Source organism: Vulpes lagopus, chromosome 20 (assembly GCF_018345385.1).
Source record: "Vulpes lagopus strain Blue_001 chromosome 20, ASM1834538v1, whole genome shotgun sequence".
Lineage (NCBI taxonomy): Eukaryota > Metazoa > Chordata > Mammalia > Carnivora > Canidae > Vulpes > Vulpes lagopus.
In genome coordinates, this window is record NC_054843.1 from 5,227,877 (window position 1) to 5,252,439 (window position 24,563).

Below are 24,563 nucleotides of genomic sequence, written 5' to 3' on the forward strand. Positions count from 1 at the left end.
ATTATGGCCAGTAACCCAAAGTCACACCTTCTTAGCTCTGTATGCCTTGACCAACCCTAATCACAACCTTTCCTGGAAACCTCTCTCCAGTCAAACTGACCTACTCCATATTTCCTAAAGGAGCTCAAATTACAGGACACACTAATTTTGTGTCATGGAGCTCTCTTACCATTGGAGTCTATGCTCCCCAAGTCCCATGCTCCTTTTAAGGTGAGGGCAATCTTGGATATTTCCAGATTGACTCGTCCTGAAACAGGTGATCCTGGGATTATCTCCCTCAGTCAGCAGGTACCAGGTGTCTGTACCCCTATGTCCCTGAAGATATGACACAAATCCCACTCTATGTATACAGAACCTTAAAAGTAGTAATGGAAAAGAAGTTTGAACCAACAGACATTGGTTATGAATTCCTGCTCAGCTGTAAGAAATTACTGAACATATCTGGGTCCCAATTTCCTGATTTCTGAAAGAAGGCATAATAATTCCCAGGTAGAGACTGGCACAATTCGGATTCCTAGTACATGTTCCATTGTGACTGCAGCCCACCTCGTGTCTGCTCCCAGAAGACATTCACACATAGTCCCTGGTGCCACTTGTGCTGTAAAACTCCACCAGCGATTCTCAAAGGAGAATTCACAGAAGTGAATTTCAATTAATATCATTTTTCTCACAATTTCAGATGACATCAGGAGGAGGACATAGTAACTAGATAGAAAGAGAAAAGGATCTATTGTAAGATGATAAGCATAGGGAAGTGTGGACCAAAATGGCTCAGGGTGCCCACAGCTGTAGACCAGCTTAACCACAGCGAAGATGCCTGCTAATTGTAGACGAAAAGAACGTGCTGTTAGAGCATGCCGGTATTTGAGGGGAGCTCTGTCCTCACTTGTTGGATGCTGCAATTCCTTAGCACATGGATATGAAAAAAAAATCACAGAACAGAAAACTGTGCTGACTTCAGGAACAGAAAAAGTGTGATGATAATGAGCAAAACGAGGAAACCAGGTCCATTCTGAAGACATTGGGGACTGAGTTACCTTCCAATCATGGGCTGAAGTACAGTGTGTACTCCTTAAATTTCCCCCTCTTTTTTAGACCGTTGAGTTAGCCACTGCTTGGCTGTTACATAGAGCTAATTAATCCCACGCTTTTGACTTTATATATATATTTACTTTGCAAGTGTTAAATCATTCAGGAAGAGAAGAAATTCATATCTGCTTGGTCTTTGGAGAGAAAGACTTGAACTAGGAAGTTAAATGTTGTTTTGCTTTCTTTGCTTCACCATATGAGTGGGGTAGAAAGGAGCTGTTTTCGTTTCCCAGACTGAACCCATCTGTGCACAGAATGTGTGAGGTTACCAGTAGGAGCTGGCATGGCTGATTTGAATAACTGAACTTCGGCTTACAGAGATGCCAGCCCATGGGTGGTTATCCCTGTGACTGCCCGAGCACCTCAGTAATACCATGCCGCTCCCCGGCTTGACAATGATTGCACTTAAATGTCAGCCTCTAAAAGATGAAAGATGAGATGAAAATGCTCCAACATACTCTTTTCTCCACTATAGTAAGCCAGCCACATAGCTGAATCCATTTCCAGAAAGTTCTGTTCATTGAATACTACATTTAACATCAAGATTTTTTAGAAAGCAGTGGGGGGGGGGAAGCAAAAAGAAGGCTTTTGTATTCTAAGAAAGAAAACATTCATTTTTTTTGCCAGGACAAAATGTGTAAAAAGAAAAACAAATTATGTTTTAAGGGAGATGAGAATTTCAAAGCAATGTCACCAAAAATGTAGACTTCTTTCCTACATCATTTTTAGGCAGAATTTCTTTTGTCAGGAGTGGTAACCAAGACTTGATAAACAATGTTTTCAGAGACAAAAAATATATATAAAGAAAATTTTTACTTTGGGGTTTGAAACAAGCATCTGAGTTTCGAGACACAATGATATGTCATTTGTACAATTCTTTGATCAACCTAGGGGACTCAGAGCTCTGTAATAATGCTTTCTTAAAGTCATCTATGTGTCATAAGTTTTTAAATTTTGATATTTTGATAACAAAACAAGTAGAATGTATACTACATAAATAAACTACTTTCAAAATGTTAATTTTCTGACTACTGAAAATAAAATTGGGTTTTCAAAAATTGGCAAATAAATACACTGTAAGAAGACTTTAACAGATGTCTGACAAATGTTATGGTCCCAGAGAGTTATGCTCTTTTTGTAATACACACACACACACACACACACACCATATATATATATATATATGACATATGATTGCATATATACAACATTATTGCATGAATATCACATACATATGTGTAGAAGAATTAGGGAATCCACTAAACTTTTGGTTATTAGTAGCGATATGTGGAATGATAATTACATTTTAAAGTGGTTATTGTCATCTGACTCTGTAGAATATTTGTCATAAATGCCTAAGTGAATGTTAATGAGTTGTTTATCATGTACTAATATTAACTTTTTTTCCCCAGATGCAAAGAGTTTAGCTGAAATGCTCATGAGGTAAGAACAAAACCTATCTTATATATCATGTTTAAAAGGATAATTTCCAACTTGCTTTGATGTTTTTTTAAATGATTGTCTGAAATTGATAGCACATTTTATTTTTGACACATAAATTTCATTCTGTGTACCAAATATCCATGTTATGCCTAATAGGATATATAGATAGCAAATAATATACTTCTGTACATGCCATAGATTGTTTTCTTGTCAATCAGACTCAACCGGTGGAATGTTTCCCATAAAGCTGGGAATACAAAAGCACATTATAAGTAAATAGCTTTGGTTTTGTTTCCACCCAAGTATACCACTTTTGAGGTTGAGACTTCCACTTTAGCAGAGTTAGGCAAGTGAAAAGAAAATCAGAAAAGGAAATGCACTGTGTACTGTGCTCTTCCAAAGAGATGGGATGATCAAGAAAGATTCCCCTTGTCCTCAGCAGCCATGGCATCCTGAGCACCCCTCCACTAGAGCACTCACCAATTTCTGCTACAATTATCTATTCACTGTCTGGTCTTAGAGGTCATAGCCTGATATGTTGTCCTCATGTTAAAAATACCAGAACTATAGTAGATGAATAAGTAAGTTGTGGTAGTTGAGTAAGTAAGTGAATTTTCAAGGCTGTAGAAGACATTTAAGTATTTGCAGTTTAAGCCTTTTATATTGTAATGATTAAACCGAAAGTGAAAAAAGATAATCAGAGTCTGGAAATCAGATTAAGAAAATGTCAAGAATCCTGACAGTATTGCCATTTTAGGATATTTACTGTAGGGGAAAAAGAAGATGGGTATGTGGCCTACTCCCTACCCCACCACAGTTGGATTTAACTTCCTTCCCCATCTTTGCGTATAAAATTGGTGCTCATTTATTATTCACAAAGAGCCCATAACCCATATCACCAGTATCTTTGAAGACCTAAGACAGAGATCAATTGCCATTGGCCCATGAATTACATTTTCCACAGACATCTTTGTTTGCAATAGTATGTTTTAAAACTATGTGTACTATAGGTAATGGATATGGAGAACTCAAGATTACTCTAAAAAATTTGGAGTGAGCAATTAAATAAACATAAGTGTCATTTGCTAGGATTAGGAATTAGGAGGGTAGATGCAGGGTACAGACTTTTATTATTATTATTATTTTTTTTGGAGGACAGGGAAAAGGGAATGCTGATGGAAATGAAAAGACTTGTATGGGTCATGTTGAATTTGGGATGCTTTCCAAGTGTCGAATAGCTGGTAGCAGGAATCTAGAGCCAAGAGAGAACTCAGAAATGCAAATAGCCTGTAAAATATATCTTCCATAATAGGAACTTAGCCACATTCTTCTAGGTCAAACTTGCATGAGAAGAATATAAAAATCTATATTTTTATAGAAGATTGAATCCATGCTCTAATGCAAATCTGTACTTATTTGCTAAGCAAGTATTAGGACATTTCTGTGGTCACATGGAAGGTATCCAGACACATGTGCACCTGTGCAGAGCAAATCTGGCAAATATTTGGAAAACAAAAAACAAACCGGAGTCTTTCAATTTATAATAACTTCGAAACAAAATGACTTTTCTAATATTGACGTAAAAATATGAATTCATATGATTCATGAAATCAAGAGATTTCATATAAAATTGTGGCTTTCTTTCTTCTCTTGAAAATGCTCTGGCCGTACTGGGCACAGTCTAGAGATTACGGCTGTCTGGAGCTACATGAAGTGCTCCCTTTAAACTGGGTGTGAATTTTTTTAATTTAAATTCATTTAACCAATATATAGTACATCGTTAGTTTCAGATGTAGTTTTCAACAATTCACAGTTGTGTGATGAACACCCAATGCTCATCCCATCACATGCCCTCCTTAATGTCATCACCCAGTTACCCCATCCCCCCACCCATCGCTCCTTCAGCAACCCCAGAATTAAGAGTCTCTCATGGTTTAGCTCCTTCTCTGATTTTCTCCCATTCAGTTTCCTCTCCCTCCTTGTGGTCCTCTACACTCTTTCTTATATTCCGCATATGAGTGAAACCATATGATAATTGTCTTTCTCTGACTGACTTATTTCATTCAGCATAATACCCTCCAGTTCCATCCACATCAAAGTAAATGGTAGGTTTTTTTGCTCTGTATAAAAAGTCACCATCCCCATACCCACTCCAGTCTGCTTCACTGGTTTGTACCCAGCCTGGGTCCCGCAGCCATCTCAGAGATCTTCTGGCTACTTCCTTCAGAGATTATGCCTCTGCTCAAAGCTCGTGACACTGGAATCTGTGTTTTCTGACATAATCAACATTTGTTCGGTTAGGATGAGTTCATATTAGCTTCTCTGATGTCCTAGAATGCATCCCTCCCCCTTCTCATTAGCCCCAAGCGAGACATCAAAAATATCTTCTACATTAATAGGCCAATCACTGTGCTTGAAAGACCACCTGTTGAGGAAAGCAGGCATTAATAGTGGTATTTGAGGTTAACAGTTGCCAACATGAAATTAGGAACATTAAAGCTAGTAATTACTCCCACTTAAGGTAGTTGAGGTGGTTTTCCTCCAGAGGATACAGTGATTGAAAAGGAAGAGAATTTCCAAGCTTCTCAAATAGGTGGATTTTTATGGATTAATTTAGAAATAAAAGCAATGCTTTTAATCATGAAGGGTCAGTTCAATCTGATTTTGGTTAACAGAGCCTAACAACCAAAGACTCCGTCTCCTTCCTGGAGATCTAAGGGCCAACCATATTTCAAATGTGGCTTGGAAAACCTAAGCAAGTCATATATCCACTGGTACAGAGAAGGCTACAGAACTACTATCTCTCACCTTCGCTGCTGCTTGCAAGGGAAGTTGAGGACTTAGCAGCCTGGTGCAGTAAGAGCACAGAGAACTGCAAGTCTATGTTGTAGGCTTCAAGTTGCCCCCAGCTGGTTTTGTGATCTTGGGCAAGTCATTTTCCCTCTGTATGCCCTACTTTTCTCTCTCTCTCTTTTTTTTTTTTTTTGATTTATTTACTTATTTTTGAAAGAGAGAGTGCACACTCTAGAGCCTGAGTGGGATGAGGGGCCAAGGGAGGAGAGAGTGTCTTAAGCAGACTCCATGCTAAGTACAGAGACTGATGGGGGCTTGATCTCAGAATCCTGAGATCATGACCGGAGCTGATATCAAGAGTCAGGTGCTTAAGCAGCTAAACCACCCAAGCACTCCCCTACTTTTCTCATTTAAAAATAATAATTTGAAATTGTTCCTAGCTTTATCATTCTGTGATCTTGGTGAAGGTAACGTTATTTTCCAACCACATTCCACAAAAAAGTATCTGCATACTTTACTGGGATTAGCTGTTCTAGGGCCAGAAAGGCAGATGCTACTGTAGGACAAACACAGATAAGCTGGTGCCAGGGTACCCCCACACGGTGTCATCTCCCTTCGCTGGGCTTCGTGCTTCTGCCCACTCATCTATTTTACCCAAGCAAATCACCCCCCACAGAGAGAGAGAGAGAGAGAGAGAGAGAAAAGAGACTTCACCCACCATGACCAGATAGAAAGGATTTTCCTTTTTTATGATTAGGTGAAAATAATTTTTAAAAATATACCAGCTATATAAGAGTAAGACTAGCCTGCTTTAAGGCACTAGCCAATGCATGGTTAATATCCAAAGACCAATATTATTTAGAGCTAGCTATAAGTGGAAAAGGATGAAGAAGGGTCAAATTGAGAATTTAGATAAGTTTAGCTTTTTTTGATGTTCATATCTTTAGACATATAGAAAAAAAAACCCACTCAGCTATTATAATGAAATATGGTCCTGATAACCCTACAATTATTCTGAACTTAAGGAAGGCTTCATAGCACATTTCGGAAGGTAGATGGTGTACACACTTTTTCATTAGTTTTTTCTCCCCACAAAGCTTAAGGAAATACTAAGACTTTAAGGAGTTTTAACAACTGCAAGTAATTTATCGACTAAGCTGGGAAATACCATCCTCTGTGAATGAGGGTCAGCTTTCTGTCATTATAATCAGACAACCAGATGGCAAATGGATGGCAGAAGATTATATTTCAATAATAACTAACATATTTAACATGCTCCCTTATATAAAAGATGCAATTTTGTATGGTGAAAATATACAGAACCTTTTCACAAAAGAGGTTTCTTCAACTAGTTTTTTTTTTGAAGGTTAGCTGCTGCTTTAATGACCAATTGTTATAATTTTAGAGAATCAGCCTTCCTATAACAATAGATTATAGAATATGGCAGCCTCATTAAGAAAGTTGAGACCTAGTAATCTTTTAAAATGAGAAGAGTATTAGTGCCTCTGGGACATGTCACTCACTACCACTGTACCCCCAAAACAACATGATTTATTCAACAAGCTTTAACAAATATTTATTTAGCTCCTACTTCAGTCACATACTGCTCTAATTCCAGGGATATAGAGGGTACAAAACAGGAGGAACTATTCCTTATATAATTCCTATTCCAGTGGAAGAGACCAATCACAAACAAGATAAGTCCATTAAACATATGCTTGAGTATTAAGTGCTGAGGAAACAAAATTCACCAGAGGATGGGGAGGGGAACATCAGCAGTGCCCATAGCTGGGCCAACCTGGCTCCATTGAAAAGACTCCACCTGCATCAAGCCCTGAAGCCAGGGAGGGAGCCAGTCACATGGCCACTGGGATAGGGCTAGGGAACATTTCTTCTAAGCAAAGAGAACAGCAAGTGCCAAGGGAGAAGGGAACAATTAGCTCCTGAATCTCAAGGTTTGTTGGGCCACATTCTTGCCTTCCCACTGTAGGGCTTGACAGCATGCAATCCTTCAAGGAGGAAGTAAAGTTTTACCTCCAGCTTTCATTGTCTTTGTTAATGAAGTTCCATCATATTCTAAGTCCTCATGCCAATGGCAGTGGTGCACAGTAGCTATTTAGCATGCTTCCTGTGTCAGTTTGACAGTGGACCCCTTATTGTTAAGTATAGTTTGCACTTGGGTTCATAGTGTTTAATAGAGCAGCCGCTGACTGCCTCATAACTATTCATGATGAGCAGAAGGAACTAGCTCACGTTTCTATTTTTGGTGCAAGGACAAGCTCAAGTCCCTAGTGGAGTTTCTAAACAGACCTTTCGGATACTCACAGAGGAGTAGTTCCCCATCTGTTTTTGTGGAAATAGAGCTTGTCTAAACATGACATAACTGCAGCCCCCAAGTCATCAAAATGTTCTTCATTTTATACAAGTATTTGAATTTTTGCTTTAAAAAACACACACAAATAAAGTGAAAACATAGATAAGTAAATAATTTTTAAAAGTATGTAGTTCATGTGAAAAATTCAGGCCAAGCGTTTGAATTTGGGCTCTGCATAATTAGCATGATCTAGCTACATAACCCAGTTACTCATCTGCAGAGCAAGAAATCTGGTTCAAGATCAAGTCCTAAGTAGGAATGGTGCACCTTTCAGAAGCTGTTGTTTTTGTGGGTTGTTTTGTTTATACTCAAATGAAGGAAGGGCAATTACAAAATATTCAGAATATTAACACAGACTTCAACATGCAAATATCTACAGGGGTTCTTGAGTGAACTTGACCTTCAGATTATTAACATTCTGTCAGCTACAGGGTTCAAGAGTAGATGAATCCTCATCAACAAGAAAGGATCTAGGACTCCTAGTGAATGCTTAGTTGGGAAGAAAAATATTTAAGATCCAGAATAGATACCCTCTTTGTTGTTCTCTACTAAAAGTAACAAACACAGAGGAAAATCATTGAGTGAAGTAGGCTCCAGAAATCTTTCTCAAAGTAGATTTTGTCAATTATTGAGCTGGATTTATGGATGCCATAGTTTATCACACTGATGTATTATTCTGAATCTTTGTTGCTCATTAGAAGTTATTTTCATATAATGCTGACCTTTGAACAATAGAACTTACATTGTACAATGTAATCATTAAGGATATTGAGCTCTACATACAGTCGAAAATCCACATGCAACTTTTGATTTCCCCAAAATTCAACTGCTAATAGTCTACTGTTGCCCAGAAGCCTGACCCTTAACATAAACAATCAATGAACACATATTTTGCATATTCTATTATTTATATGCTGCATTTTTACAATATAATAAGCTAGAGAAAAGAAAACCTTATTAAGAAGATCATACGGAAAAACAAAAGAAGATCATACAGAAGGGAAAATATTACAGTACTAGACTGTATTTATCAAGGAAAATCCACATGTAAGTGGACCCATACAGTTCAAACCCTTGATGTTCAAGGGTCAACTGTACATATTTTGAAATCATCTCAGTTCTTACAACTGTGCAAAGACTGAACAATCACTTCTGCAATGTAGATTTCTAATTAAAGCCTTTATTGACTTTTTTTTTGAGTTTTTGTGAAACACGCAGATTTTTTTATTTGCTATCAGCTGTAACTGAATTTGATGATCCCATGCCGTTTTACTACCTATTTTCATTTACTTCTAGAAGACAGCTTGCTCTAAGAGTAATTTTCTGGTACACAAATTCTTACAGTAGTTGGGTTTTTCTTTTAATTCTAAAATGTGATATCAGGATAAACTAGTGTCAAGGAAGTTAACAAGGTTTATGATTTGTTACCAGAACAAAAATAAAATGACACCAGATATAAATACAAATCCATTAGTAGAAACCCCACCCATTTAGCAGCCAGCACACATGCTTCCTCCCTTGCCATCACTGGAATATCTCATATCTGACAAACAAAAGTGTTGTTGGGTTTAGAGACCACTTTTTTTTTATTTTACTTAGCTTTACACAGAAAAGGGGAAATTCCAAAGGTTCTATCAATATAGAACCAATGTCTATCTACAGTTTTCTTTCTGTGAACCTCACAACTTACTGCTGAAACCTAATATTAGTAAATATCATTTGAATGAAGGAAAAATATTTTTTTCTTCTCCTTTTCCCCTTTTCCTTCCTTGCTTTTTCCCCCTTGCCTGCTCACAAGGCATTCAAATAATTAGGTACTAAACCCAGTTGATACACAAGCACGTGTTGGCATAATGTGACTCTGAACTGCATTTGCTCATGCATCCCCTCTATTTTATTCCCAGTAAGAATACCCGGACTTCGGATACCTTGAGCAAGCAACAACAAACCTTGAGAATGCACATTGACATACCCAGGGCTCAGCTTTTGATTGAAGAGAGAGACACAATGGAGACCATAGGTAAGGTACCCTGTTATGGCTTCACACAATGTGGCTGCTACAGCCATGTCCTCTCAGCCCAAACCCCTTTAGACATGGGAACATCTTGAGTGCTACACAAGCAAAGGTAGAAAGGTAGATAATTGTTATTGAGGAGAATAATGAATACCAGCAAATGTGGGGTGGGGGGAGAATGAAATTATATGTGCTTCCAAGGTCACCTAAGACAGGAGTTCACCAACTTTGATCCATGCTGGATCTTTTCTGGGGAGATTATTGGTGCCTCTCCAAAGAACAAACACCTGTAATCTAATAAACCTAGAAGGGCCATACACTAAAGCCCCATCTTGGAAATCCACTCAGTGCTTTCTTCTTCAGCTCCAGAAAGGCCTTCATTAAAGCAAACATTTAAACTCTACCTAGCAGTTAACAAACAAGTGTCTTTGCACAGGCTGCCTTTTCTGCATCCCCCAGCATCCTATAGACACCCTGGAATGGGTTCCTTGGCAGTGCTTTGGGAAACACCAAGATCCCTGTTCTACCCAGAGAGCTTTTTGGCTGGTTTATCCAGAATCCCATTGTCTTGATTCCTTCCAGCCCTTTCCATTCAAAATCCACCATTCCACACTGCCTTCTGACACAGGTCTATTTATTCCAGAATCAGATACTTTATATTTCCATTGCGATAATGATCAGAAGAATAGCTAATGTTTACTGAGGGCTCTTTAATGTCACCTACTTTTTAAAGCACGTTATGTGCATCATTTCGTTCAACCCACCCAAGCAACATAGGAAAAAGATACTACTTTGTAATTGGGGCATTGAGAAGTTACATAGCTTGCAGGTCACATAGACTAGAGCAGAACCAAGGTAGGGCCCCCACCCAGCCACCAGCTTAGTTTCCTGTAACTGTCACCACCTGCTTCCATATCAATAAGCTACTTCCCAGAAGCCCTCACCTTAGAAATATCACTCAGCTTTCCAGTATCCATGGAAACAGAATCTGAGGCAGGTTGCCAATTTGGCCCTTTACAAACTTTGCTCTGCATTTGTTCTGGAAGGCGTTTGCTGGCACTTGGTCCCAGGGCAACCCTATCCTGTGGTTTGGCTAAAACTACCCAACTTCTGGCAACGACACTGGCAACTAGAAACCTCCTGCCAGAAAAAAAAGTGGTAAATGGCCAAATTGGCAAAACATCTGTATTGCTCCTTGCCCCCACCCTGCATGATTATGTTCTAATAGAACAGCAGAGACATCTTGACTTAAAGGCTTCAAAGTCCTAAGGCCTGGGATGGTCTTGCTGGATTCAAGTTTGGTCCAAGCATAATAGCACTTGGAGAAGGTTGGTCAAGCCCAGTGTGGCCCTCGATCAACCAATTTGATTAAATACTACCCGTGTTGTCCGAGGACTCACTCCTAAAATATACAAGATTTTATTAGCTGGCTCACATCAGGACAAAAGCACCATGCTTCATTTTTAATAATCATTATCTTTCAGTAGTATAGCTGGCATCTCTTTTATTAAACTCAATAGGTTGGGCATTAAAACCAAAACTTCCTTTGAAATACTACTTCAAAAATTAAAACATAATTCCTTTGCCCTTATAATATAGTTTCAACATTTAGTAAACATTCCTCATCAGGCTTGTTCATTATTGTACCTCCAGTGGTTAAAATAGATAGGTAGTCATTGTTGACCTAAGACCAGAGAAAGGTCTGCCCATCCTCTGTCCATAGTCACTGCCCTTAGCCAGAGGTGCATCTTATTCTACACAGGATCATCTATCACCAGGAATCATTTACCTCCTGGTGATGCCTGACAGCTGGTCGATGGCATTTTCTAATTTGGGGGAAGTAGAAATGTGATGCTTTAAAACAATGCAATATGAGAGTGCCATTAGTTTCTAGCCGGAATGAATGATTAAGCTCACAAACTGACGGGCACCTGAAATTTCCCATTAAAAATTTGTAACCTAGCCCCACAGATCGTAGCATAGCCCCAAAGATAATCTGGAGTGCTCTCAGCGGGGCTACATGTTAGAAACCACAACACGCCAGTGTCAGGCTTCAGATGCCAGGTCCAATTGTAAGAATCTGTTTCTGCATAAAGGCCGCCCAATCTGGGGGCCAGCGAAGGCTGCGACTGACCCCCAGGCCGAACCCCAGCTCCTGCTGCGGTAGCAACCCGCACTGCATCGCACGCTGGGATGCCAGCAGACACCTTGGCAGTCTTTCCTCTATTTCTCTGCCAAGAAATTTTATTCTAACTTCAAGAGGCTTTCCTCTCCTGCCAGAGCCTGAGTAATTGGATTTTGTAAGGTTCATTCTGTTCAGAGCCTTTTTTGGGCACAGAAGTCTAGCTGTGTTGTTTATGACTTTCACATCACCGTTCCGTGTCAAGGCACGCTGTAACGTGGTCCCGGCTGACTGATAAACTCATATGAACAGCATCCTGGGCTGCGGTGCTTGAAAATGTATGAATCTATCCATATATCCTAACGGAAGTTTCCCTTGGAGTAAAAAAAGCTCTTAAGGAAGTGTGAAAAGTATCACAACAAAGTAATGAAAATCTTGAGACAACCAAATAATGACACACAGCTCAACCAAGTGCTTCCTTTCCAAGCACTAAAATGCTCTAAATTCATCTGAACCCAGGCTCCTGCTTCTCCAATCTTCAAACGCCAATTGGGCTTGGAAATCTGACAAGTGAGTCATTTTGAAAAATCAATTAAAGGATGTTCTAGAGTAATTAAAGCTCAGAAGAGGTGGGAAGAAAAGGAATGTACCTCAGAACCTTTAAAATAGAGGAATCAATAAACTCTGAAGACCAGCTCCCTCTTCCCCTCCCTTCACCCCAACCCCAAACATTTGCCAAGTTCAGCATGAGAGCCACTCAAGTGTAGACAGCTGTGGCAGCGCTTTTCTAGTCCCATCGCTGAGTGATGCTGGCGTCTCTGGTGACATCTCAGGTGAGCTTTTGACAAACACAGAATTCCCAAACTCTATTATAAACAGGTAGCTGCAACAAGTCTCCCCAAATCAGCATTTGCTTCTTTTTTATGAATTTGGGGTTTTTTTATTACTTTTATTTATTTATTCATGAAAGACACAGAGATAAAGACAGAGACACAGGCAGAGGGAGAAGCAGGCTCCATGCAGGGAGCCCGATACAGGGACCCCAGGATCATGCCCTGAGCTGAAGGCAGACGCTCAACCACTGAGCCACCCAGGCATCCCAGCATTTGCTTCTTGAGAAGACCTCTCTCTGTGGTCACTCTCTTTCATTCATGCTCTGAGAGCCAACCATTAAAGATAATCTACTTTCAGCATCCTACAGTGGTTCTAACACAGTGCTTGAATTTCTAGTTGTTCTTGCTGCTTTAGATGAAGTCGTAATTGTTGTAATCAACAATAACACAGGGACCTAGGGGAGAGAAGGCAAGGGAGCCATTGAAAGGGGGTAAACGTGTCTGGTTGCCTGTGTTCCTACTGTTCTGCAGATGATCGCTCCACGGTCCTGTTAACGGATGCTGACTTTGGGGAGGCAGCAAAACAGAAGTCCCTGACAGTGACACACACGGTACACTACCAGTCGGTGTCACAGGCCACCGGCCCCCTAGTAGATGTTTCGGACGCTCGACCGGGAACAAGTAAGTAGTCAAACAACACAGTGTGGCTGTTATCAATGCTGACAAAACACTGATGCTCTGTCCCCATCAAACAGAAGTGGGGCTCATTGGCCCCGTGCCTAAGAAACAAATTCATATGATAGTATCTTTCATCGGGACATTGAGTTTTAAGTGTTTGATCTAAGCTGGTATTAAAATTGTGTCAGTTGAAGCCCTTGGTATTGATTCACTATGAAAGGGCTAGAAATTTCAGGTCAAGGTAGTATTTTTTTTTAATTTGGGTGACTCAGGAAAAGAGGAAGGTAATTGACTTTAGTGAGTATCTACTCTGTGCCAGGATTAGGATACAAAGGTTACGTCATGTATGTTATCTGTAAGGCAACCCTGCCAGATACCTACTTATAATAGGTTTGAAAAGATATGATAGCCTCTACAGGTTAAAAAAAGGGGGGGGGGTTCTCAGAGAAGTTAGGTAAATAGCACAAAGTCGCACACACAATGTGTAGTGAAGCCAAGATTGGGTCATAGATCTGTCCATCCTTGGAGCTTATGCTTTTCTCCTGAACACGCTGTTTGAGAAAAATTGTAGTCCTGGCTAATATGGGGATTATGTGTGATTTGGTTATTAATATCTGCATCCATAATATATGGGAATTAATTACCGCAATGAAATTAAATCCTCTAATATGTATCTAGGGCCTATTAATTAGATATTCTCATTTCTTCATAATTGAAATGGTTTCTAAATCTCTTTAAAGACTGAGAAATTGATGCCCTGATTATTATCTTTTTGGAAGCTTTGATGTCTAGCTTTTAAATCTCTAATCGCTTTGCAAAAATTTACATTCTCAGAGTGTTATAATTAGAAAAATATTACAACGTTAGGAGCTGTTTTTCATAAGTTCTGACTCAAAAGGCATTTGTGAAATGCACCGAGCGTCATGAAGCAAACCAGTTGATTCCTAATAACATTGTCATTTGAGGAAAAATAATTTCAAGTGTTACTGAAATTCATTTGAAAAAAAATGTGCTCAAGAGCATGCTAAAGAAATCTTTTATTCTCGCTTTTGTGTAACCTCAACCCCTTCCTTCCTTGATGACATTAGCATACACTGAATATACAAACGGGCCATGAGTGAGAGTTAAATTTGCACAAGGGTGTTGGAGCAAGAGCCTTGCTCTTAGAAACTGCTTCATGGTCCTTGACATTCTCTCCAGCCACTGGTTTCCCCATCATCATCTGCCTGGTCGAGCTTCTGGATACTTCAGGACACTGTATTGATGGGTTTCTAAGCCACTGATTGCTATTCAGTGAGGAAAAGACTGTAGACCCAGGAGGACTGCAATGGATGGATCCTTGACCTCAGAGTTCCTCCCATCCCCAGGCAGCATGGAAGCTGATGGAAACATTAGCAGGAAAATAGGAAAGAGGCAAAGGAAACGGGACAGATGTCCAGGTAGTGGTTCGCAGACTTTCATGTGCATCAGGATCACTCAGGATGTCTGTTCAAAACGCCCATCTAGGGTTCCGTCCCCAGAGGTTCTGATTCACTTGGCCTAGGGAAGAACCCCAGGAAACTGCATTGTAAACAAACATTCTGGGGAATTCTGATGCTGATTGTCTGGATCCCTCACTGACAAATACTTCCCCAGTTGTTAGGTTTGTATGTCCCTGCCCTTTAGTGCAGTGGGACAGGACCTCTCAACCTTGCCACACTCACAGCACATAACTTCTTTCTGCCAAGTAAAACAAGCAAGCATTCCTACCTCCTTTTCAATGTTCAACTGGCAGAGAAATGCAAAGAGGCCAGCCTTAAATAGGGGAGAGGGAATAGTTAGACCAAAGCCCTGGGAACCTCCCAACTGCATGATCACCACCACCCCCTCGACTCATGGAAGCATTGATTCAATGACATTCAGAATATCAGCAGAGATGTGAATGTCCGTCACAAGCATAAACTAGAACCAGCAAGAGGCAAGTGGGAGCAGCACGTCCATGTCTCTCACACCTGGAATACTGGAAGCATAACTGGGGAAATTTAAGGATTCGTGCTTTCAGACTCAGAAATATTTACTAAGATTTTGCTTTACATATGGCCCAGTGATGGGGGTACATCCTAAGATGCAAAAAGACTTTCATTTCATCTTAGTGCAGGAATCATACAGCAAACAAAGAACTCAAGCATTTTTCGTTATCTAAAAGACCTAGGGAAAAATAGGACACAGTGATGAGATGGTGAGTCAGGGGTCTGAGAGGGATGATGGGAGGGACCACTTCAGATGCGAGTCTGGGGAGACCACCATTGAGGAGAAAACCTGAGTTGTGGTCAGGAGCTGGCCTGCCAGGCAGAGGAAAGAGGAAGGAAAACCTCCTAAGGCCTGTTGGGACAGAAGCATCATGGAATGCAGTGGGTGACAGGGAAAGGGGGAGGGGGAGGGGGAGAGACAGAGAAAGAGCTGGCCAACCTCCTGGGCCGGCCTCATGAGTTTGCACTTCATCCTGAGAATGTTGGGATGCTCCACCAGGGTTCAGCCTGATGATCACATCACACTGAAGCAACCACAGCTTCCAGAACGCAGCTTCTTTCATTTGTGATGAACTTCATCCAACAGTTGTTTACAAACATTAGGCAAATCTACTCAAATACATGCATCAGTCTCTAGTTCCAAAAGAGAGAGAGAGAGAGAGAGAGAGAGAGAGAGAGAGAGAGAGCTATTCATTTAGCATCTACACAACATTCTCTATTAGTAAAAGATCTTTGGGATAATTTTTTCATTATTAAATATTCCTTCTAGAACAGCATTATGAGGGACTAAGAAATCTTGTTTTTCATTTAGAAGTAGAAACAATGAATATCTGCCCCCCACCCCAGCAGATGACCCCCCGCAGAAGTCTGAAGCTGGGAACTTTCCAAAGCCCAACTCTCTGCTTGGGTCCTGCACCCCAGAATTTATCATTGGTGCACACATGGGGCACCTGTGTCATCTCAGGCCCATGTGGTGGGTTCTCCACACTGTAGCATGGTGCATCTGCAGAGACAGTCTGTTTCCTGAACTGCAAATGGCATTGCTACTCTGTCCTAATGATGCTAGGACCATGTCCTCAGTGTGGGCGCTCTTCAGTTTTAAGAAGAGCATCTATGATATGTTGTTTGCACACTATCATGGCTGCATCACAGAAGCTATGTTTCTTTGTTTAATTTTCCAGAGTTGTAGCAAAGATTCATTATGAGGATGGGAGAAATACCAATAATTGGCTATTTAGCTCTTCAACCAGAGGAAACAGATTGGTTGCGTCTACAGCTCTGTTTGCTTCCCTGTCTCTCCTGTGAATTAGGGTACACTTGAAATTGGGGCCTCTGTTGGTGTCTGTGTCTGTATTCCCCAACCCCTGGCTCTAGCCACAGGGTCTGACACACAGTAGGCACTCAGTAAATACACTTAAATATCAATCCACGCCAAGTTCTGAAATCACAGTAAAAGGAGTGGAAAAGAAAGAATGTTTAGCATTTTGGACAGGACTTGGGCAGTCCACTTGGCACCTCTCCTTGTTCTCCATTTTCTGCGACATCTCATAGGCTGGGTGTCTAGATGCCAGCTAATTAGAGGTTTGTAAGTATGTACACGGTCTCTCCCCAGGACACTTTTTGGAGATGTACCAATGAGATTGTCACAGGAGAACTTAAATCAAATTTCTTGTACAAAGGTATGAGGACACGTGAAGCAAACAATGTTAGACTTGACCTGGGTTCTTCGGTTGTATTTACCTGGAAGCCATTCCTTTGTCACCATCCACCCACCTGGGCCAAGAGCATTACAAGAGCCCTTGATGCACAGCAGGCTAGACTGGGCATGAATACGATGCACACCTATCCTTACCAGCTCAATTCTTCAGCTCTTTTCTGCAGTGTGGGAACTCTCCAGGATCCAGTTTTATGATATTTAATGGTATTTTTTTTTTTGGTATTTAAAAAATACCAAATGGTATTTGTTTTACAGTATTTTTTTTCTGACAAATTGTCTAAATTTCTAGCCTTCCTGATCAATCTACTAAATCTCCACAATCCTCTTTCCAATAAGCACAATGTGTTCCAACTCTTGCCAGGTGTTTGTCACTCAGGAATTACAGGCCAGGCCCTGAAATCTATTGAGCCCCCCAACATGTCACAACAACCGTACAGGTGGGTGAGGTGATAACCCCACACTCAGAGATGAGGGAAATGGACACGTCTGGTGAGCTCACAGCCAGCAAGTAGTGGAAATGGGTCAAAGGCAGGCAACGTAACTCAACCACTCCATGTTGCTGTTAAGTGGAGATGATGCTTCTTAGAGGACATCTAGGGATGGAGCAGACTTTATATATATAAAGTTCATAACATGGACTGAAAAGTTTATAACATGAACTGACTTTTTTTTGTTGGGACTTTGAAAACAAATTCACATTCCATCACCCAGAATTGTATTCGACATCACACTGCAGGAAAATACCTGATGGAGGCAAGGAGTGTCCTGTGTACAATGAGCCCTTGATAAATGTTTGCTGCTTATGTGATGGGAATGTTCAGGCCCCACAGCATCATCACCACGTGAAGCTAAGGCCACAGCACCTACAAGATAGGACATCGAATGCCAGAGAATAAAAATAGATTAATACCCAGATCACAGTGCACATGACATGTTTTATAACCCTATTAGCCACAAAAATCCTCTCTTATTCTGAGTTCAGGATGATTAAAATAATTTGATTCAATGGGCAGAAAAGCTTAATTTAGGTTCAGACCCGGTGTTGAAAGGCCAAGAGTTATTTGTATCACTTACCTTGTAATTTGTTAGCTGTTTAGCAAGTGTGATGGCTCATCACTCAGTTGTATATATATATTAGAATGTTGGAGAATCAAATAAAATGCTTTCCGGGGATCCCTGGGTGGCGCAGCGGTTTAGTGCCTGCCTTTGGCCCAGGGCGCGATCCTGGAGACCCGGGATCAAATCCCATGTCGGGCTCCCAGTGCATGGAGCCTGCTTCTCCCTCTGCCTATGTCTCTGCCTCTCTCTCTGTGTGTGTGTGTGTGTGTGTGTGACTATCATAAATAAAAATAAAAATTTAAAAAAAATTAAAAAATAAAAATAAAAATAAAATGCTTTCCATGCAGGGGCAGTAAATCTCAACATTTATTTCCTTAGTAGATTACCTGGTAAGGATACCAAGGAGGCTACCAAGTGGAATCCAAGTCAAATTTTTATTTTAGCTGCCATCTTAGGAGCTATCATACAGAAGAGTTCAACTCAGGTACAAAACAGCTCCCAAAACCTGATTATTAAAAAAATGTGTCAACCACCCCAATATTCTACCTACCGAGATAATTTCGCCTCTAGGATGCTTGCTTAGAGCAGAACAGAATTGCAGGATGTGGTTCAAGGAAAGTAATATCATGACCTATATTTCTAACAATATCAGGCCACTGGTAAAACTGTCCTCATCTAGAAAAAAAGGATAATGAACAAAATTAACTTGAAAAGAGTTCTGGCTTTGAATAGAGGCTGACATGCACAACGTGACCATGAAATTTTCCACATAGGGTGATCTCAGTGAGAAAGGGGCTACGGCTTTGCCCCACTGTGGGTGGGCAAGTCAGTGAGAGGAAACACAGGGGAGCAGTTGGAGATTTGAAGAAATTGTGATCCTTGAAGTGGGAAGATCAAACTGATACCCACCCTCCACCCCTGCCCAAGCATCCATGCCAGGAGTAAATCTGATCCATAGTTGTAGTTGCAAGAAATGTAAAGAATAAAAATGAGAACCTTGAAGAATTATTTTTAAATAAGAACCCTCAAATCTTATGTAAGGGACAAGGTCATTTTTTGGGGGGAAAGGTTCATTAGCATTTAAATAACAAGCTCAAAAAAAAATAATAACAAGCTCCATTTATTGAAGCTCTATTTAGGAAGTCCATCATACCTGGAAGATATTTAGCCTCCTACCTGTGAGAATAGTTTTCTATCTCTTTGAGGACCTCTCTCCTAGCATTTCAGTGGAGAAACACAATTATCATTCACACCTTGCTGTCCAGAGGGGTTGGCACTCGAGCATAACGCATTTACATTCTAATCAAGGCCAAAAAAATATATCTTCCGACAAAGTCTGCTGTGGAATTTGCGAGTAGGGATAAAATGTGTCTTAAAAATCAATGCCCCAAAGAATATGCACCAAGATGAAGCGTTTTGATGACCCAGGAAATCTTAAAACATATCGATTTGGTTGCCATCTTAATGCTTCTCTCCAGCACTGTAGAATGATGGATTAGGCTCAAAGTCCAATAACTAGAATTTGCAAAGAGGAAAATCCTCCATTTAAAAAGAAACTCATTTTGCCACTTTCAAATGATCCAACGTGGCATTAAAAAGGAGCCAGTGTCGTGGGGACACTGTATTAGATACTTAGATATCCAGGGTGGTCAAGGGCTGGGCAATCTCTGAAAAAAATCCATGGAGTCTTGGGCTCCATTTTTACCACTTCTCCTCTCTGAGTTTCCATTGCTTCATCCATAAAGTGACCCTGGGCTATGTGTATTCATCGAGGGGACTATGTGTACCAGAAATTATTGTAGACCCCATGAATGGACCCAAGGATGAACACTCTTGCCCTTACCTTTACCCTTTCCCTAGAGAGACTTCCAGGCCTACAGAAGCACATAAGTAAGTCATTGTCACAATGCCAAGGATTGGCCCTCTCAGTGTTGATCTTTTAATACCGCTTCATTAGTCCTGAGCCATAAATATAGACTGCAGTGTTTAGAAAGGGCCAGGCCACTTTGAAATATAACTGCCTAAAATTCCTTTTTGAGAAGCAGAGAATTCAATGGTGGATGAGGCCCATCTAGGACCTTGTGTTGCCTTCAGGCTGGAGCCCGAGAAAAATCACTCCAGGTCACTGAGCCTCTCCCCTATTCCACAGAATTCCAGAAAAGACAGTTTTGTGATTCACTCCAGTGTCCAGCCAAAGAGCTGAACCAAGAACTCTGTCTACCCCATTGACCTGCTGCCTTTGGTTCCAGATTTAGAAAAAAATGAAACCCACCTGGCACCAGCCTCTATGTATGTAAACTTCTGTATTCTTGAGGACAGCAGACATATAAAATCCAGATATCATTAACTGTGTGTGCTCCACATTGAATGACCTGTGTCTTTGACAAAGTTCAGACAATCCTACTGAAAAGATAAGTTACCATATGCAAAGGACTAAGAGAGTCTTTAGACAAAAAAAAAAAAATCATCCTTCTGGTCTAAGAATATACAATTTAGTTGATGAGTAAAACAGTCATACTCAAGGAAACGAGTAAATACAAAACCACCATAACACTTATTGTTTCCTACAGCTGCTATAACAACATACCACAAACTACAGTGGCCTAACAGAACAGAAATTTATTGTCTCAGAGTTCTGGGGCCCAGAAGTCCAAATTCAAGATATGAGCAGGGTCACATTCTTTCTGAAACCTGTAGAGAAGGATCCCTCCTCGCTTCTTCCTAGTTTCTGGTGGTTGCTGCTGACGATCTTTGACATTCCTGGGCTTACACCTGCAGCACCTCAATCTCTACCTCCATTGGTCCAGGGCTGTCTTCCCTCTGTGTGTCTGTCTCCTGTTCTTATAAGAACACTAGTCACGTTAGATTGAAGGCCACCCTACTCCCATCTGACTTTATCATAACTAATGACATTTGCTGTGACCCTATTTCCAAGTAAGGTCACATTCTGAGGTACTCGGGGTCAGGATGTGGACGTATCTTTGGAAGGGACATGATTCAACCCATAATAACACCTTAAGATAGGAGAACTATAAAAAAGAGGCCATGTTAGAGTATATTTGGCCAAGCATGGAAGATGGTGTTTATTCTCTGGAAGCTTAAGTGATATGTGTTGATCCACAGAAACATTTAAGGGCCAACGGCAAGGTTTGAGTCCATAATCCCTGAGTCCAAATCTAATGTTCTTTCTCCCACGGGACTTTTTAAAATGCTTAAGTATCACATAAATGTCTCAGGCCATAAGAGGAAGGAAATGAGTGCTCTGGATAGGGGCAGTCTGGGAAGGCTTCCTGGAAGTATGAGTCCTGCAGGAGGGAGTCTTAGGACTGGGTGGAGAGAACCACTCTCAACACTTTGATCATAACTTGCCATACTCCTAGAGACTAAGACAAACATTATTCTTGGCTCTTCACAGATCCTACCACCAGGAGGAACGCAAAGGCAGGACCCACAGCAAGAAATCGGTATGCCAGCCAGTGGACCCTCAACAGACCCCACCCCACCATTTCAGCACACACCCTCACCACAGACTGGAGGCTGCCGACGCCCCGGGCTGCAGGATCAATGGACAAGGAGAGTGACAGCTACAGTGTCAGCCCTTCACAAGACACAGGTAGGGTCTGCACGCCTCCTCCTCAACCCTGGGGACAAGCGTGGCCCACAGATGGGCCTCAGAGGCTTCTACTCATGCTCCTTCAAGGTCACTTTCAAATTCTCAGGCATTTATCTAACAGGTACCAATACAGCCGTGCAGCACTGATGATATCCAGGGCCCAATGATTTTTGTAAAGCAGAACTGAAAGGCATCTATTTTGCAGGTGTCCTGAATCTCAGACTCATGCTCCTCTCTTGTTTTAGTTCCTACCCCGCTGAGAGAAACACAGATACTTCAAAATTTTTACCCACACGATTGCAGTAGTTCCTGATTATACTCTGAGGGCACATGACCCACTATCATCTCTGGGTTTAAAATGCTACACTTGAAATTTCATGACAAGGTCATAGCACCCTCTATAGGGAGCATAGGCTGATCCTTTTGACAATTAAACAGGAGTTGATTATAAGGTAAGTCATCTAGTCTGTGCCATCAACCACTTAGATTTCATTTCTGAGAGAAGACAGGGCCTATGAATAGCACCAGGTTGCCCCATCCCCCCACCTTAACTTTTGAAAAGAAATTATATCTGAATCTAATAGCTGTAGGAAATTTTAATACTCATTTTCTTTTGTTCTGGATGATATACTTTAAAAATAGTGTTCTAAAGGTGGAGTGTTACCCTGTACATTTATTTTTATGGCTGTTATTTCTCTTAGAAGAGTCTCAGAGTTCCACAGAGGTGATTCAAAACTTTTTAGTGTGTAAAATTGAGATTCCTCTGACCAAGATGCTTCTCCTTTTGTCCTGGCCACTTTCTGGGACCCATAAAGGATGGCAGTCACAAAAAGATGAGTCCGAGGGACCAGGGGCCATTCTTCCTACTGGCCAATTTCATGCAACGTTGCAGCTGCATTTCCAGCCGCTGTCACAACCTCATTGCCAAGCTAGGGCTGGAGGAGCTGAATGCAGAGCTCAAATCATTCGTGCCAATTAGAGTCTCTACGGAACAGACTGACTGACAAGTCAGAGCAGGGGGTAGACACTGCTGTCCATTTTCACTGTGTTCCCGATCATTTTAACTAAACACAGACTTCTTCAGCACTGCTGATTTACCAAAGTGTCCCAGGCTGGGAACAATTCAGCTGAAACAAAGTTCCCTGAGCCCACCTTACAGAGGTGCAGAAATAGGACCCCACAGTGACAAAGGCAGTTCTCAGTCAAAGACCCAGGACCCCTGACAGGTTGCATAAGGATCTGGGAGAGACAGCCACAAGCCAGAGATGGCCATTCTCTGGGTGCATGCACAAGGCAATCGTTTATCCATCTTGTTCTTTTTCATGCTGCAGATCGAGCGCGAAGCAGCATGGTCTCCACAGAAAGTGCCTCCTCCACTTATGAAGAACTGGCCAGGGCCTACGAGCACGCCAAGATGGAAGAGCAGCTGAGGCACGCCAAGTTCACCATCACAGAGTGCTTCATATCAGACACATCATCTGAACAGTTGACGGCAGGGACAAACGAGTACACAGACAGTCTGACCTCCAGCACCCCTTCAGAATCGGGGATCTGCAGGTTCACTGCATCTCCCCCCAAACCTCAGGATGGAGGTCGAGTGATGAACATGGCGGTTCCAAAGGCACACCGGCCAGGTGAGGAAAGCAATGCTTGGGCCACTGTTTAGGAGACTCGTCTTCCCGATGCACACCCATGCCCTAAGAAAGCCCATCCTGGTGTTTGGACTCGGTGCTCTGTTTACAGGTTGCTGTGTAATGAACCACTCTGGAGCTTATTGGTTTCCAACAGTGACAATCACTTAACTTATTTACAAATCTGAAATCTAGTCAAGGCTTAGTGAGGACAGCTCCTCTCTGCTCCAGCTGGGTCAGCTGAGGAGGCTCCCTTAGGTCTGGAGGAGCCCTTCCCAGATGGCTCCCTCACCTGGCAGCTTGGCACTGGCCATGTCCTTCCCTGGGGTGGGTTTCTCCACCAGGTTCTTGGGCTTCTTCATATCATGGCAGTTTGGTTCTAAGCAAGCTTCCCGACAGGCAAACAGAAATATCTGGTCTATTAAGAGTGGGTCTGGAAAGTGACACATCGCTTCTACTATATTCTGTTGTGCAATCGTCAAAGAGCCCAAGGAGCTCAGATTGGAGATGGAGACCCCAACACATGAGGAGAGGAGGCTCAAACACAGGGGGCTTGTGTTTTAAAGCTGCTGTACTGAGGGTTTTCCGAAGGAGAGAGGTCTTACCGGTGGGCCAGTGCTTGGGCCTTGGTTTCATTGAGCTACCCAAAGTGACAATGACTGGCTTGGGTTTGGTCATCCACTGGTTTGGCCTTTGCCTTGAGCATGTGAGAGTGGACTGGGTGTGTGGATGGCAGCTCTGGGTTTTAAGGCCTCGGGGCCTGGCAGATGGCACGCATTAGTGAAGAGGTTGCAGAGCAGGGAGATGATGCAGGATGAACAATTTAAGGGTTCAAAGACTGTCTAGAGGGGAGAGACGCCAGCATGTTCCCACCAACTAATCCCAAGTGGAAATGGGGGGCCAGTATGAGCGACTTTCAAGAGAAGCCAGAAATCTTGGTTTTCTATGAAGACTCACAGTTTTCAAGTGTTGGGTCAGATATTTGCAAATCATTGTACAGAGCAAACAAACACTCTATATACTGAATCCGGCCATGGCGACGAGTGGTACTTCTCATGTGAAGAATCACTTCTTCTTCTTCTTCTTCTTCACCCTTAAATAGCTGCCTGCAGACTTTCCTTTGCGGACCAGCCCCTCCATTCTTGTCGAATCCAGTTTTATTTCCTTTTTTCCCATTTTCCGAACCAC

At 41.6% G+C, this 24,563-nt stretch overlaps 1 protein-coding gene across 1 annotated transcript in view; it reads left to right on the top strand.

The window, feature by feature from the left end:
- The window catches only part of DSCAM (DS cell adhesion molecule), a 310,241-nt gene that overhangs the window by 273,119 nt on the left and 12,559 nt on the right, over window positions 1-24,563 (top strand). Inside the window, exons 26-30 of the mRNA XM_041734699.1 lie at window positions 2,502-2,532; window positions 9,604-9,719; window positions 13,200-13,349; window positions 21,547-21,744; window positions 23,076-23,378. Of these exons, the coding sequence (XP_041590633.1) occupies window positions 2,502-2,532; window positions 9,604-9,719; window positions 13,200-13,349; window positions 21,547-21,744; window positions 23,076-23,378 (798 nt within the window). The remainder of the gene's footprint in view (window positions 1-2,501; window positions 2,533-9,603; window positions 9,720-13,199; window positions 13,350-21,546; window positions 21,745-23,075; window positions 23,379-24,563) is intronic.